Raw genomic sequence first — 17,070 nt, 5'->3', positions numbered from 1 at the left:
GACCTCCATTGATCTTTTTCATCAAAGCATGCAATAAAAAAATGTCCTTCTCAATGTATCTACTTGTGTCAATAACAAAGCAGGATAGCAACTGACTAATTCAAAAGCTGTCATTTTAACTCCCGCATTTGTTGACTGATTTTCCAACTGAAATTGACAAATAGGATAAAAATTATTTAAAATCAATGTAATATGCAACTGATTTCTCTGACCCTAAAGTCTTTTCTTTCTTTTTTTACAGAATTCTATAACCAACTAATGGAAATAAGACAGGACAGACATTTTCACCCCATCAGCATTATGCTAAGTTAAAGACACCCACCCCTTTCAGCATGATGTGAAGTGAATGGCATTTGCTTTGTAATGTGGGGAGGGGGTGGCACCTCTCTTCTGTAATAATGAGGGTCTTCAGCTGCAATATGATAAAAGGTTTTGAGATCAGAGGTCAATAAATGGGTGTGGGGACCTATTTTGCCACTTCTCTGCCTAGTGGGCAGGACAAATCACTGTATCAAAATGAAAGACCTGCACTATAATAAACTGCCTGAGTCTTTATTTAACCATTTAAATAATCCCCTCCCATGACACGTGGGAAAGACACCAGTAAGGATGGAAATGGCACAAAAGATTGATAATGCTGCTTCTTACTCAGCACAGGGGATGAAATGATTGCCTTTGGGGCATCTCTGCACTAATGAAAACCTCATTTAGAAATAAGATGCAAGCCTCTTGGGGGGAAAACAACCACATGGAAGGTGCTCCATGTGGGAAGGTGTTCAAGTGAAGTAGATCCTTTCAAAGCTGGCAAGTTTTCACCATGCCATCACAAATGTATGTTATCAATGAATGGCTTATGTGACTATTGTTATAGCTATAGTAAACCCAATTCCTGGTAAAATATTATGTAGCACCAAAATCATTCCAATGCCCCAATGCAGCTTTCCTGAACATCAGGCTCTAAAGCTAAAAACAGAAATTTTCATGTATTTATTTTCCGATGAGGTAAGATGCCCTATAAGAGAGAAATCAGAAGAAAACAATACATCAGAGTTTTTATACAGGATTTCAAAGTATCATACAATAATACATACCTTTTAAGGGACTCTGGTAAATCCAAAGTGCACGGAATATTCTGTGATGCCTTTGAAGTTTCAGTCAAGGCTTTGCCTATTTCTTGCAGCTCTCCAAGCGATGCCCAGCTAAGCAAGGTAGACAACTCACAGTCCTGCGTCTGAATAAACTGATCTTGGTCCTGAATTTCTCTCCTTAGCTGTTGATCTTTAGCTTCTAGAACAGCCAGCCTTGCTCTAAGGATTTCAATTTCTTTCTGCATGAAGTAGAGACAGAATTGTGCATTCTTGTTTAAAAAAGGAGTGCGATGAATTACACCAAATGGTGCAAGCACACACAAACACATGCAAGAGCCAATTCTCCAGCCAATTCTCCACAAGGCTATAATGCATTTATGAATATCATGGATACCAAGCTCATCTTTCCCACCCAATGAACCTCACCCACATGGTTACAATATGTGCAGCCATGTCACAGTCACATGGGACAGAACCATAGAAAAGAATCTCTCACGAAACTCAATATGTCTGAAAAGAGCTGAAGTTCTACGTTATCCTCTTGAACCCAATGAAACTCAAGTTGAATGTTATTAATGTAATGCATTACTGATTTAAAGAAAGCTTATCTGTGAGTTATGTTCTCAGGATTAGGATCAATATGTTTAAATAAATACAAGCTAACAGCATGAATCAAAGCAACAACAGTCAGTCACTTTGTAAAGACACATTTCTGAAGATATGCCAACCCTTGAAAGCTAATTCAGCTTTGCAGTTGTACTAATTAGCACAGGAAGAAGAGCTTTTCATTCTGAACTGAAATAGTCCAATAAATTCAATTTGCACTCGTGTTGCCTGAAACATATATTCTTTGCTGTACAGTTTCTTCTGCAGCAGGAAAAGAGACAAAAGTAGTGCTTCAGCACACACCAGTATTTCTCAAGGTCACCAGGACAGCATCAGGTCTGTTATTTTGTGTATAAAATCAAGTTGTAGCACAAACAATTCATTCTCTGTATTACTGATTTGATAATAGAGCCAAAAACCCAATGGTCTTCAGTTAACAAAACTACATCTCCAAACTCAACCGTACTAATTTCCATTAGCTGGTAAAGTTGGAGAAAGAAATAGAGGGAAATGGTGTTATATAACTTCTGTATTGTTAAATATTTGACAACATTTGTAGGGGGGATAGAGGACTAAAATCCAAAATTACAGCTATGTGACACAACATAAAAAAGTACACTCTAACAATGTTGTTATTATTTCAGGTGCCCAGCGTTGTTAGGGTATGCCACTCCCACATGAATCTTCCCATCCAGTAAAAAAGCAGTTTCTAAATCTAGCTTCAAATCCTATAAAATTGTGGAGTTGGAATGGACCCTGAGGATCATCTAGTCCAACCCCCTGCAATGCAGGAATCTCAACTAAAGCATCCATGACAGATGGCCATCCAACTTCTGCTTAAGAACCTTTGGAATCCACCACTGTCAAACAGCTCTTACCAACAGAAAGTTCTTCCTGATGTTTCATTTGAATCTTCGTTCTTGTAACTTGAAGCCATTGGGTTTGGGTCTTAACAATGAAATCTGGTTAGTGCTAAGTGTGGTTAATGTTTATTTAAATCAGGGCGGGGAACCATTTTGGTGCTGCATACCAGATCCTTTTCAGATACTAGCCTTGTGAGCTGAATTTGACAGATGCGCAGGGCTGATGACATCTGTCACATGAAGTCATAATGACTGATTGATTAGGCAATCTGAAGTTCCAAAATCAAGACTTCAAAACACCCAGCAGGGCTTGCAGGGCTTGTGGTGCTTAAAAGCTAAGGCTTTGGCTTTCCACAGGCATCAGCTGCACAAGTGAGTTCCCTGTGGAGAACTTGCTTGTGCAGAAAATCCAGTCTGATTTCCTTGCCAATGTGCAATCACTTTAAGATTTAAGATTGCGCATTGGCAGTTGTATCCCAACCTGTCACACACCTAACATCTCACAGGCTAAATCTGAATCCCTGGTAGATCAAGTTTGACCTGTGAGCCAGAAGTTCCAAATTCCTGGTTTAAACCATTTAATAATGCTTAGAGACGGATAGCTGGAATTCATTCTGGAACAGGAGAGGCAGCATACAACTCCAGGTGCCATGTAGGGCTTAGAGAACAGGCCAGGCAAATTGTTTCTTTCAACCAAGAGCAGAACAGCAACAAGCAGCTCTTCATTCTACTCAAATACCTAATGACCAAACTACAGAATGATGCTATACTCCATGGTTCACTCCCAATCCCTTAACCTTTGTAGAGGGCAAGAATACACTATGTTAGAATAATGTGACTATAACACTACTTTAGGGGATAGGCCCAGGGAGGAGGCTCAGCTAGAGGCAGAAGGAGAAAGTAGCCAGGGAATGAAGACCTATTGTACATAGTTCTTTAATAAAACTATTTCTTCTTCAACTCCTCTGACCTGCTCATCATTGAAACAGAGAACATTACACACTACATCTGCATTGGTTCATGAACAGGTAGTCCTGCTGGCTTTTGACAACCCAGCCTTTTTTCTTCAGCAAAGAACTTGTACCTATTTTTGAAAACCAATTACAACAAAAGCTACATCATAAGTCAACATTTACAAGTTTACATTTATTAGTTATGATTGTGAATATTTCCTATTTTACTAGAAGACGAAAATGAAGATTTCAAAACCATATAAGAAATAGTTAGGCAAGAACAACATTTTTATAATAATCATTGCATGTCAAACTTCTAAGTTACTTTTTCAAGAACCTAAATCATGAAGTTCATAGATCAGACACTGATAAAATAAACAAAACAAAGAATAAATGAAATTTGTCTTTGAAAGTTTTATTTCCCTCCAGCTCAACTAATTTCCAATAGCCAATTAAATGTAAGAAAGTAAATTACACAGGTGAGCATAAAGAGCATATTTTAAAAATACTCGGAAAAGTAAAAACATATTCATGAACAACTGAATCTTCAATACTCTCCAACTTTGCAAGAAGTTTGCACTACTCCTGTGGCCAAAATTATTGATTACAGTGGTACCTCGGGTTACATACGCTTCCGGTTACATACTCTTCAGGTTACAGAATCCACTAACCCAGAAATAGTGCTTCAGGTTAAGAACTTTGCTTCAGGATGAGAACAGAAATCGTGCTCTGGCGGTGCAGCGGCAGCAGGAGGCCCCATTAGCTAAAGTGGTGCTTCAGGTTAAGAACAGACCTCCGGAACTAATTAAGTTCTTAACCTGAGGTACCACTGTATTTCTTTTAGACTTCCAAATGGACTAAGATTCTAATTACCGCACAACAATAAATCCACTTGACCATACTTCCCATTTGCTTTCCTATATATAAATATTGGCGCATATACTGGGACATCATGTCCTTCTTACCTGTATCCATGCCTTTTCTTCAAGCAGCTGATCTCGTTTTGTGGCTGAAATTAGTAGTCTTCCATGGTGAGGAGAATTTAAAATCTTCTGTTCACATCTCTGCAACAGCTGTTTTTCTTCTCTATTAAGCATTTCAAAAATAACCATTACAAACGATGACATGTGTTGCATTAGCAAATTGGCAGTCATCTCCTAAACATTCAGAAAAACACACACTATCTTCCAGGTCACGGTGATCCATTCTCTAAAAACATAGTTGTGCCAAGCTTGAGAATTTATTTAAATTCTAAAGCAGTTTAGTGGTTTGATGTTGTGTGGGGCCTTGAGAGTTTAGCAGAGGCCATAAGGTGGGATCACTAATTAAAATATGATGCCCTAAGGGTCTTTTTTCTCTGTGTACACCATACAATGTTGTTTGCCTAAAATGCATCCATTAGTGTCTTTAATGAGTGGCTAGAGGCAAATGCATAAATGCAATTTTTTATCCCCACCGTGACAAATTTCTTTATCAATTAGCCCTCCAGTCCTCAGTATTTGTGCTGATATCTGCCTGGAATGTAACAATACTACCACCTTAAAAGATGGCAGAAAGCCATGCTGAGAGGCTGTGCTGATGGTTTGTGGGAACCAGCATAAGAAGTCTCACTGCAAGAACAAGATTTCCCTGCTCTCCTCCCTACCCCCATGCACCCTCAATTGGCTCTGGAGTGTCTGGAGAACCTCAAGCACATGGTGGGAGAGAGCAGATCATAAAATGCTTGCACTAATGGAATGACTGGAAGAGTGCAAATTTGAATTCCTCTCTATATAATTTGTTAAATTGAGCATTTAGTGGCCAGGATGAGACATGCAAATCCAAGGAAAGTGCATAGATGGATCACATCCCTTTTTGTGCTGAATCGCACCTTTCCAGAATTCAGTAAACTGCTATCAAATATTACTGTCATAATTTTATTTAAAACTCCATCTCGTTTCCAATACTACTGTAAGGGAGTAAAAACACTTTCCTCACCAGCAGGTGGTGTATATATGGAAAGTCCCACAATCACTGGTATGCAGCTTTTTAAAAATAGTGCCAAGCCTTTTAATATGTGTGTGATTAATGTAAAACAATCATGAATCATTCTTTCACTAACATCCAAGAAGTGCCCAGATTTTCCCAAAGCTCTCATTTGCTTTGAATTTTAGAAAGTAAAATAAATACACCTTCTGAAATGATAAATTAGGCTGCAATCTTGGGTACATTTACCAAAGATTGACTTCCAAGCAGATATGCATAGGATCGCACTTTTAGATGACTGGTCCTACTTGAAGATAGCACACCTCAAAATAACATTTTCCTACTCTTGTTAGGAAAATCATCCAATAGGAAATTAGATATTTAAGGTGAGCATGTTGCTGGATTCTACCTTACAGAAACTATGCTGCACAGTTCCCAGTTTAACTGCACATTCCCTTGGGTCGGCTTGGAAGCAGGATTTTTATTGGTGGAGGGGCTTCTTTTCCCTTATTAGCGTATAAAAATAGAAGATTCTGTTGGCCTGTGCAAGGCTGAACACATAAATTCTTTAATTCATGTGATATATCCTTTGCAACTATGTGTTCTTTAATTTCTCCTATAACACAACAATCATTCATTCCCCAGTTGCAGTTTCAAAGTTCAGTCAAATGCCTTCTGAAGTCACTTATGAAAGTCACATGGGATTTGATTAGTTCGGAAACACCTGACCTGCTAAGAGGGCATGAAAGAACAACATGGGAAATCAATTAAGGGTGTGGACAATACCACTCGCCTTTCCCACTGAAAATATGAACCTTGACAAATGCTTGTGGAAAGACAGTAACAGTCATAAAGAACTGATTATAAGAGACTTGAACAAGGAAAGAATAATCTAGACAAGTCTGAGGTTTTCTTTCCATGAAGTGGGAGATTGAGGGAGAGGCTCAGCAAAAAAAAGAAAATGTCAGGACCTCTGCTATGGTGAGTAATAATCTGCAACACCCTTCCCCAATCTGGTACCCTCCAGATGTTTTGGGCTACACTTCCTGTCTGCCCCAGCCAGCATCTGAAGGGCAGGAGTTTGGGGAAGGCTGATCTACAATCCATTGAGATGTTCTCCTGTGCAAGTCACTCTTAAATATATCAGACCTGTACATGGCCCTTAGTGAGGCTTGCAGAGAAATACTTCTTGTTAGACTGTGCCCCCAAACAGTCATCATCATTAGATACATATATTATCAACCAACAATAGTGCAGTATCACTATCCCAAAATGTGCAGATGGAGGAGCCAAGTCTGAGAGTTTGTTATCTTAAGGCCACCCAGTTAGTTCATGGCAGAGACAAGATTCAAATGAAGGGCTTCCTGGTTCACAGCTCAGCATCCTAACACTGCATGAGCTCTCTGGACTTCTTTTGGTAAGAAGTGTGCAAGTCAGCAAATAGTGGCATGTGCTTTTAAGTCGGCCATGGGTGCCTTGGCAGAAAGGGAGGTATATAAATGCACTCACTCACTCACTTAATAAATAAATAAATAACAAAGGTCCATTGATTTCAATTGAGTGCTGGGTTTCACCCTATGTTCACAAATTTCAGCACAGTTTTTAAGGAAGCTTAAAACATTATCCTATACCACTCGGGCCAGCAAACTTACCTAGGAACTTCCCCATACAATGCCACTTGAACCTGTGCTTTAAATCTCTCCAAAAAGCTGCTAATTGAAGGATGTTGTGAAGGAAGCTGAAATTTTAGTGCACTTTTCTCTTTCTCCAGCTCTTCAAGTTTTCTTCTACATTTATCAGCTGGGAAAACAAGGAGGAAAACACATTATAATTAAATGATTCCAGGCTATATTTTGTTCGAAAGAAAGTCTGGTATAGTGATAAACAAAAGGGACATATCATAGACAGAAAGCTTTGGTTATGTGAAATATTTTAAATGATAGCGACATTATTAAAAATGCAGCCAAAGAGTCACACTGGTTGCCAAGCTACTTAACCTATATATATGTAAAGAACCAACCCTTGACATTATTGCATACACTGTTGAAAATGGTAACACACATTATGAAACTTGCAGTACTGACATCAAATGCTTACAGCAAAATTAGACGTGACATTAATCAAACGCTTGTTTTTTTCCTCCACCAAAAAGCAGGTGGAGGGGGAGGCAATTTGAATCAGGACTAAAGCAAAAAGACTGTGGGGATTTAACCCTTTGCCTCTGTTAGTGTCCCAAAATGGATCAGGGCCCACACAACTACTATTTGACCCCATCTTTATGTGCCATCTCATTTTGGGTAAGTCAACTCTATATTCCCTATTCGAAAACTTTTTTCTTAAGAACTTATGTCTTGGGTTGAAATAACATTGATGAAACTTTGAGAACTTGGATAAAAGGCATACTTGAAAACAATATTAACATCTTATTTTATAAAGAAGCTGCCTATCTTCTGTTAGTAATTGACACTTTAAAAAGTTAGCATCCTTTTGTTTCTTTATAGAGGCTTTTAAATTCCTCAGAGTCTATTTAAATATACTCATTTCAAACAAACGTAAAACAATTTTTTTTATTCTTTGAGAAACAAAAGATCCTCCAATACTTCCACCATTTCCAACCACCATCACTCAGTTTTCATTATCAGAACTATTATTTCACTCTTAAGTAGAAAATTCAGCTAGGTGCTTTGAGGGAAACGAAAATACATCTAAATGAGGGCTAAACTGAAGCAAATGGGGGCAGGTTTTGTGAAGATTTTCAAAAACTGGAGGGGTCCCCAATTTTGAGAAGGCCATCACAGAAGTGACCACCTAATTAGATGTGAGAGAAGCGTGAGCATTCTCCCAAGCATTCTCCCTGGAATACATCAGGAAGAACTTTCTGACAGTAGGAGCTGTTCAACTGTGGAACAGACTCCTTGGGACTATCCCTCCTTGGGGATTTTTAAGCCGAAGTTGGATCTGTCATGGATTCTCTGATTCTAAGTTTGGTTATAAACTACAATGCAGCTTTCAGCACCTGCAAATGACTGCATCAATGGTGGGGAAAGGTATCAATAACCCTTTGCCCAAAGGTCATTTCCCCAATCAATGCCCCATCCCTACCCTTTGTCCAGTATCTTTTGTCAATAAATAGAAAAACAGTCCACAGACAGGGTTATGGGTACCTTTCCCACCCACTGCCATAGCAGCTATACTTTATTTTTTGTTGATTTTAAAGTTCACCTATCTCCTGTATTTCAGCTTAGTCCAGAGAAGTGGCGTGGAAGCTGCTTCTCTGCAGCATGACTCCCCTTCCCCCCTCTCTGGTCCATTCCAGTCTAGACCATTTAGCATTTTGAACTGAACCTAGAAACCTACTGGGAGTCTGTGAATTTGCCACAAAATCAAAGTAATTTGCTCCAAGCAGCACCCCCTTCTCCCCATTAATACTCTGAATAGAATAAGACACTGTCAAACATATTCTGGGAAACAATTACTGAGGTCCAATTTAAAAAAAGAAAGACACACACAGACAGAGGCAGTGATAACTTACTAAATGGAATAAGATGTCCAACAGTGATAACATCTAGCAGGCATTTCTGTGCCATCAGTCCCCTAGGAATGACTGGTACATGGAAAGCTTGCCATGCTATAGCTACAGGGTTCACATTTCAACACACATATCCTTCCAAACAATACGCTTCTGTCAGGTTAGCATTCCATCAAATCTGTCAATTGCATCATGTTTTTGTGCTACAGGACAAGATGACACATTGTGTAAAGGTCAAGTGGAAAAATGTCCCTTCCACTACATCATCAACTTCAGCTGGTAAAGGTCATTCCGCCCAATAGTTGCTCCTACAGAAAACAAATCTACATGAGGAAATGATCCAATACCTGAGGAAGAAGTGATCCAATACCTTTTGTCTCATCCAAATGAGAGCCAGTGTGGTGTAGTGGTTAAGAGCGGTAGTCTCCTAATCTGGGGAACTGGGTTCGCGTCTCCGCTCCTCCACATGCAGCTGCTGGGTGACCTTGGGCCAGTCACACTTCTTTGAAGTCTCTCAGCCCCACTCACCTCACAGAGTGTTTGTTGTGGGGGAGGAAGGGAAAGGAGAATGTTAGCCGCTTTGAGACTCCTGAAGGGGAGTGAAAGGCGGGATATCAAATCCAAACTCTTCTTCTTCTTCTTCTTCTTCTTCAGAACCAAGTCAACTTGCCTATTTCTTTTTCACAGGGTTAATTACAGAAATCTAGGCTGCACAGAATGGATTGCATATAGGCTGGACATAAATTTCAACAAGCACATTTTATAAGATGTCAAAGGTTTCCCATTATCTCATATATGATTTGCCATTAGAGCCAATAAATGTGAAGCGCTTTCAGTACTTAGAAAAAGAGCTGTTTGGGTTGCATGCACTCTTATGACAATCCCACTATAAACTCTAAGTTCCAGTTACTTTAACTAATGTACTGAACTCAATAAAATTCCAAGTATGAGATGTATTTTCTTCTATAAACAATACCAAATTAAATGGATCCAAGTCTGTTTTGTCTGAAAGCCTGTTGTTTGATTTCTACATGTAGACACTCAAATAAAGTAGTAAGAACTGGCCATGGTCAAAATCCATAGCATGTGCCACTGTTGATTTCAACATAAAGAAGTGGTAAAAGTCTAGAGAAACTTATACTTAAATTGCCTATAAGTATGCTGCATGGTTGCCAACACAAAAAGATTCACAAAACATTCCTGAAACTATAAAGTTTTAGTAGGAGTCATCTTTTGGTTATTAAAGCTGCAATTATCTGTACAGTGTACTCACTTAACTGCCAGCAAACCCCATTGAACTCAAGAGGACTTACTTTGCAATAAGGATGTCAGAGAATTCCAACAAAAACTGAAACAGAGTGGAAATTACCAATGTTCATTTGTTCATCCCATGTCCAGAATGAAAGCAATCAACTGTTGTTCCTTTCAATCTGCAAATGTTACATAATTGATTATGTTGATTCCCATTTGCGTTGTGTTTCCTTTGCACTGAGATGAATGGGGTAGAATAGCATAATGACAATGTAATTACACAATTTACATAATTAATTACGTAAAATATGTAATTTCACTACAGCGGACAGCGAGACAAATATAGTCATATTGGGCAGAAAATGAACAGCAGTGCAATCAATACATGAAGTACAGGGGTTGGCATCCTGTTCATATTTCCAGATCTCTCAAGAGTGCTTGATGAAATTACAGAACTACTCCAAACCTCATACCTTTTTACATAGGCTTATACCAGAAAAGCACGAACCCTTTATCTAAAAACAAATGCTAGGAGACAAGTATAGAATTTTCCGATCAGTCAAACTCTGCTGCGATTAGACAATTATTATTGCAGGAGGTTTGCTCCTCTGACATCTGTTTATCATTATGGCCAGTTAATTAAGTGTTCAGAGATTCTCATTCATGACAACACCAATGTGCTGTCAAACTAGAAGCTGCCATTTTCTATTCTCACTGACAGTCTTGTGGAGTGGTTCGCTTGATTAGGCAGCAGAATAGCATGCATGCAGGTCCAGCATCTGCAAGATTAAACCTCTTTTTCTTCCTTCCTCCAATTTAGCAAGGCAGGACAGCAAATGGAATTTTCATGAGAAACTCTCAGATTTTTAGGATCTCATATAATTGTATTTGCAAAATTTCCCTAGAGGTTTAGTAGTAGGAGAGGAGCCGTTATAAACAGCAGTATTGCCTCTAAAGAAAGCCATTATTCCTTATTCTGGCTACATAATCAAAATTTACTTGAGAACATAATTAAAGAAAATACCTTTTCAAATAAAGAAAATTTCCCATGGGGCAACATTTTCAAATTTAGATACGTACTCCAAGGCAGCCGCTATCATACCTAATTATACATTTCACTTTAACATCTAATACTTGGTAAGCACATACAAGATTTCCAGTGAATTCAAAGGCAGTTCATGTTCTCAGCACCTATTGACATTCAGAAACTTGAACATCGATATAGGCAATTGTTCACACTATTTTTAAAGGAACACAATAAGAACTTTGCTGATAGAAAAATGAATGGTGGTTTTGTATAAGAGCACAGTTATGTGCATCACAATCACTTCAGTGGGGTTTAAGCAATCAATGTTCACGGTATTTCATTTGTGCCATTTAAGTCAAAATGCTGTGTTTCTATAAAACAGAGCAAGATTAATTCAAGAGCCACAACCTTTTCCATCTGTAAGCACAGTTCCATTTTATGAGAAGGAGTGGGGAACTCGTGGTCATGCTGGCTGGGGCTGATGGGAATTGTAATCCAAAAATATATTCAGAGTCACAAATTGTTGACCTCTACATTAGGATGTATATAAGAAATTACACAAAGACAGAATCAATTTGTCCTACTTTTAAAATGAGAGGAGGTGCCATTCCATTCCAAATCAAATTATAAGTTACTCTACGTCAATAACCTGCCTAAACAAGTGGTAAGGATGAAACGCCCACCATTTCCAAATCAAAGCATAGCAAACAACATCAACTCTTAAACTAAGCTGTTTGTGTGGTATTTTCAATGGCACAAGTGGTAAAAATTCCATTCTAAACTATCTGAGGCACTTACCTAACCTATGTGTTATAAATATCAAAAGTCATAAAACTGACTTAAGAATTCAAGCAATCTGCAAGAGAGTTAATAACATATGCAAGCCAAAACAATTAACTTTCTAAAGCAATGTGGTCCAAAGCATAACTAAGATAATAAATCATTTTCAGATACTGCTGTTGCCTGGTACCATTCTCAAGGGTAAAGCATTATAGCCAAAAGAGTCTTTTCCTCAAAAGCCAGTAGATTCTTTTTCTTAAACTTGACTCTTGAAAACTTGCTTGCTGTCTGCATTCAGTTACGAAGGTAAATTTGATGTTTGCCTAACAGCATAATCCTGTAAATGTTTACCTAAGAAAGCAAAGATGTGTAATATTTTGTCAGGAATACAACATTAGCAGATAGGATCATCCATTAGAAAGTTATATGGATAACCCATTCAGATCAAACATTTTTCATGTGTATGGTCTAAATTGTTAAATATTACCATCACAACTAGTCCTAAACACTAAGTTAAAGATCCCATCATAGCAAAATATGGTTTTCGTTTTGTATATTCCTTCAACAGTGGTTTTTTGAAACGTTGCCGGGTTGATTAAAGTGCATGCTAGCAAACACTGATTTAAATAAGCACATTTCCCCAAAATACTTAGCAAACTCATATATCTCTCATATGTAATCTGTGGAACAGAACTTCACCACAGAAGTATAACTAATATACAACAAGAGTGTACAGCAGTGATGGGACGCCTGTGGTCCTCCAGATATTGTTGAACTCCAGCTCCAATTAAAAGGGCCATCCCGCCTGAAGTTCCTTATCCCTGGGTCTTTGTCTACAATGGTGCTCATTTTTCAGGTTATCCCTACTAAACAGCTATCATGTATTGAGCAATAATTTATGCCTTATTTGAAGAACCCAAGCAATTTGTTATGTTTATACTCATCTTTTTTATTTGATGCAAGGGAATTGTTTTGTAGGTGGGTAGGTAGGTAGGAAAAATATGCTATGTACACACACAGTTTGGTGAAAGACTCAGCCAGGAAGCACTATACCAAGCAGATTGTGGCTAACAAATCACTGGTCCCACTCAAATACTAAAGTGGGAAATTTTGGCAGCACATACTAGTTTATGCAGCCCAAGCAGCATCACTGGAGTCCAAAGGAAAAAGTATCTGAAGGGAATCAGAGGGTGGTGTCCAATCATGTCCAACCATGGAAGATAGATCAAGAACAAAGGAGCCTTTAGAGCTGGAGAGGCAACATTGAATCCCATTATTTATAAATTAAAAACTGATTGTCCATATCACTTGACAAGAAATAGCATTCCTCTGATACAAAGATATTCTTTGGGAGTATTCAATGAAGGTATGTGTATGTGAACTCTTTGATTTTCTGAACTGCATTCAATTAATGTGGTGGGACTTGAACGTACAACAGTATAACATACAACCAGTGTGCAGAGCCTAAACTAAACCCCTTTCACATGTGCATATTGCCAGGGCCCACACTGAAAAGAAAATAATCTGAAAACATTTATGCCCTCCAAAAATCCTATACAAACATTCAAATTGGTACAAAAAAAAAGCAAGCTACCCATTCCATCTACCTCCCACAGATATTTTACTTAAAAAATAAAATAAAATCTTGGCAGCAAGTTTAACCTTGGAGCTGTCAAGTTCTGTCATGAATAATGAGCCGTAACAACATTCCAACATCCTTGGACAACAGAAACATTTCTCCTCTGTGCTATGCCAGGCAAAATGACTTCCCCCTACCATCCTACCTGTGAGAGTACGTATGGTAATGTGGCCATCAAGAGGAGATTGCAAGTAAATACAAATGAGCCATTTCATTATGTTTCATCATACAGACTGTAAATTGGGTAATAAATAAACTGTGTAATAAATAAAATAATGTGTAAAACAAAAACATGTTACATTTAAAATTAAAACAAGGAGCAGAACAATACATTTGCCCTAATAGTCACGCAACAGGGCATCTGCATATGATAGCATATCTACACTCAAAATAAGCAAAAAAAAGATTTCAGGCTTCTCTCCCTAGATATATAATAGTAATAATGAGTTCTTAGCATCATCCAGAAGGATAATGTGCAATATCCTATTGAATTAGGCTTTCCAATATGAAAGTTGTGACTGTGCTCTGTGTTTATTCAATATAGATAGAAATAAACCATCAAACAGCACTTTCACACAACCACACTCTGGATCCCTTTTAGGAGTTGGTTAATCACTACAATATTATATACGTTCCTATGATTAACAAAATCAAGTTTTCATTTATGTGGCAAAATGTTTCACTTTCCACCTTAATCAGCTGCTCTGATATATAGTTGTTGTTGTTGTTTTTTTAGAGAGAGAGAATTACTGTTTCCTAATCAACCAAGCCAACTATCAAAATAATCCAGCTTTGATGGCAATGTAAGACCTCCTACTCAGTATTTCACTGAGGTCATGTCAATGTAACATCTCCTTGAGTCAGTAAAGGGCAAGGAGTTTCCCACCACAAAACCACTGGCAATATATTGCAGGTATGGTAATCTGTGGTCAGTGGTAGGCAGGAGAGCGAGATACATGATAACTGAAATCCAAATGAATGCATTATTCATATTACCAGCACCAGGCATTCCATTTAACTGGTGTTTAAATCATATTGCGCACAGCGTACCGAACATTAATAAAGTCCTAGGAAAGGATTGTGGTTAAAGAAGCAAGTATGAAGCAGGAATTCTCACCCTTCTGAAGTTCCTGATAACATACGTTTTCCATAAAATCCAATTAACTTGTGATTGTTTACTAGAGATGCAATCCATCACTTCAGTGAGGCTTGCAAGGCTGTGGATTACATCCTAAATTAGCTGTTCAGCTCATTATTTTAAACAAACCAGGGGGCTGCCTTTAAGCTACTGTTTTTCTTTCTATGGTCTCACCATCTCAATTTCACACTAAATATGTCAACAAAAACAGCACACGGACCTGACACAGTCCATACCTAGTCTTCCCACTCAACGATGGGTCCCAATTAGTGCTATAACCATTGATCAGGTCTTGCACTAGAAAAAGAAAAATAAGCACTTAAAAGATATATATATATATATATATATATATCTCCATGATTAGGATGGGTAATCCCTCACAATATCTTTCTTCCCAGCCACTGCCCTGCCCTTTCCCTTTCATTCCTAAACCTTCCCCACCCTCAAAACCAGTCTTTTCTGGATTTTTGTTTTTAACTGTTTTTACTGATATCTCTGTTTCCTTCTTTTTGTAAGCCACTTTGTGGGTTGTTTTTTAAACAGTTTATGCCCCATATAAATTTGATGAAATAGAGAAAATAAAAAGATTCAGAATTCGTTTATTTAACAAAATGCATATGCTGCTTGACTGTAAACAACACAAGAACCAAGTTTGACCTTTCCCTATACAGTATCTGAAAGTCTGATGCAGGCAGCAGGAGCTTTGCTTCTTTGTTCCCTTGCTGGAGCACAGTAACAGAGAAGCAATCCCATAATGAGAAACCTCTCCCTGGATGCAACTCAGGTCTAGGACAACAGATGTGGGAGGGAGGAGCTTGAGGACAGGCACACCCTGCACCTGAGTGTCAGATTCGCTTAGGAAAGTGGTTTAGGATTATTGTTTACCTTTCCCTCCTGGGAATGCTCCTTTGCTTTGTGCTCCAAGGAAAGATTAAACAAAAAACAAACAAAACCCAAACCACCTTGCATTGTTAGATATTGATGAGTGGGTGATGGGTACAGATATGTTTGTCTGCTAGCAATTGACTAGAATTTGCAGAGGAAATCTGGAAAAAGTGGATAACGACACTTTCACTGGAATTCTCTCAATTAGCTACCAAAGCAAGGGAGAATTTGCATCCATTTTCATACAATTAGTAGTACTGTGTGTGTACTTCAATATAAAAAAAATCCTTCCAGTAGCACCTTAGAGACCAACTAAGTTTGTTACTGGTATGAGCTTTCATGTGCATGCACACTTCTTCAGTAAGTTCACACACACTTTTAAAAAAGCAGCTCGTCCCTTCTTAGAATTTGGTGCCCATTTTGAAAGCTGTGCTAGAAACCAGACCACACACACACACCCAACAGCCTGAGATCTAGGCAAAGGAAGTTTTCCTGCCCAGTGAAGGAGCTTGTTTCTCTAAGAACAGAACTGCACACCAAAGAGAAAAGGGTTTGTTGGGGTAAGGGGGCACCACTTCTCTGCTAAACCCAAGTGGGGCAGCAAGGTGGCTGTGAAATGAATTTCCAGAGGTCATTCCAGATCCTGTGAACTGCTCCAGAGTTTAGACAGGGCAGAAACAACATTACCCAAAGGGCGAGTTACCATATGGCAGAATCAGGTTGTACAGAATGGTGGGAAAGCCTTCATGGGCTGAATATGGAACAAAAATCTAATGCTGTCTACACAGCTAACCCTTCACAGATCAAGCAACTGGGCCAAACTAGAAATGTGCATAAATACATAGCAGGTGGCTGCACATCTTGTTTTTCCTTAACTAGCTACAAGGGTGGCATGTCTGATTCTTACTGAGAAGGGAAGGTGGGGCGGGGGCTTATATCTCCACTCTCCCACCAATATCAGAATGGAGATCACACTCACATATAGACCTAAGAGCCTTAAAGAGAGAAAAGTCCCCAGATGCCAACAAATCAAATTAGGCCTGAATTGCCGCATGGGGCTGTTACCACCAGTACATTTCCTGGGGAACTACTATTACATCAGCTGCAATGAATTAATCATTTATTACCAGAGGATCTTGTTACCAATACATTAGTAATAGCAAATGGGTTATTCCTGACCAGAACACAAATCTCAATTAAAACTCACCAAGAGACCTAAAGAAAGGAAAGGAGAAGGAAGAAAATAAAGGTAAATTTGTGCCTTTCTGTTACAGAAGAAATACCCTAGGTATGATAACATAGGTTCCCAGAATAAATATAACCTTGTGCAGAGGGAAATATCACCC

The 17,070-nt window shown here is 38.5% G+C and overlaps 1 protein-coding gene across 7 annotated transcripts in view; it reads right to left on the bottom strand.

Annotated features, from left to right (window-relative positions):
• Window positions 1–17,070, bottom strand: part of DISC1 (DISC1 scaffold protein) — a 164,384-nt gene that overhangs the window by 121,485 nt on the left and 25,829 nt on the right. For all 7 annotated transcript variants that reach the window (XM_080997689.1, XM_080997684.1, XM_080997683.1 and 4 more), the window contains 3 exons: window positions 7,128–7,275; window positions 4,476–4,596; window positions 1,092–1,327 (listed from right to left, as the gene is read on the bottom strand). In XM_080997689.1, coding sequence (XP_080853815.1) covers window positions 1,092–1,327; window positions 4,476–4,596; window positions 7,128–7,275 — 505 coding nt within the window. The remainder of the gene's footprint in view (window positions 1–1,091; window positions 1,328–4,475; window positions 4,597–7,127; window positions 7,276–17,070) is intronic.

The sequence above is a fragment of the Podarcis pityusensis genome (genome assembly GCF_964106645.2).
Source record: "Podarcis pityusensis genome assembly, chromosome: 3".
NCBI classification, from domain to species: domain Eukaryota; kingdom Metazoa; phylum Chordata; class Lepidosauria; order Squamata; family Lacertidae; genus Podarcis; species Podarcis pityusensis.
Note: the sequence above shows the minus strand (reverse complement) of the source record. Positions and strands in the feature narration are given on the sequence as shown.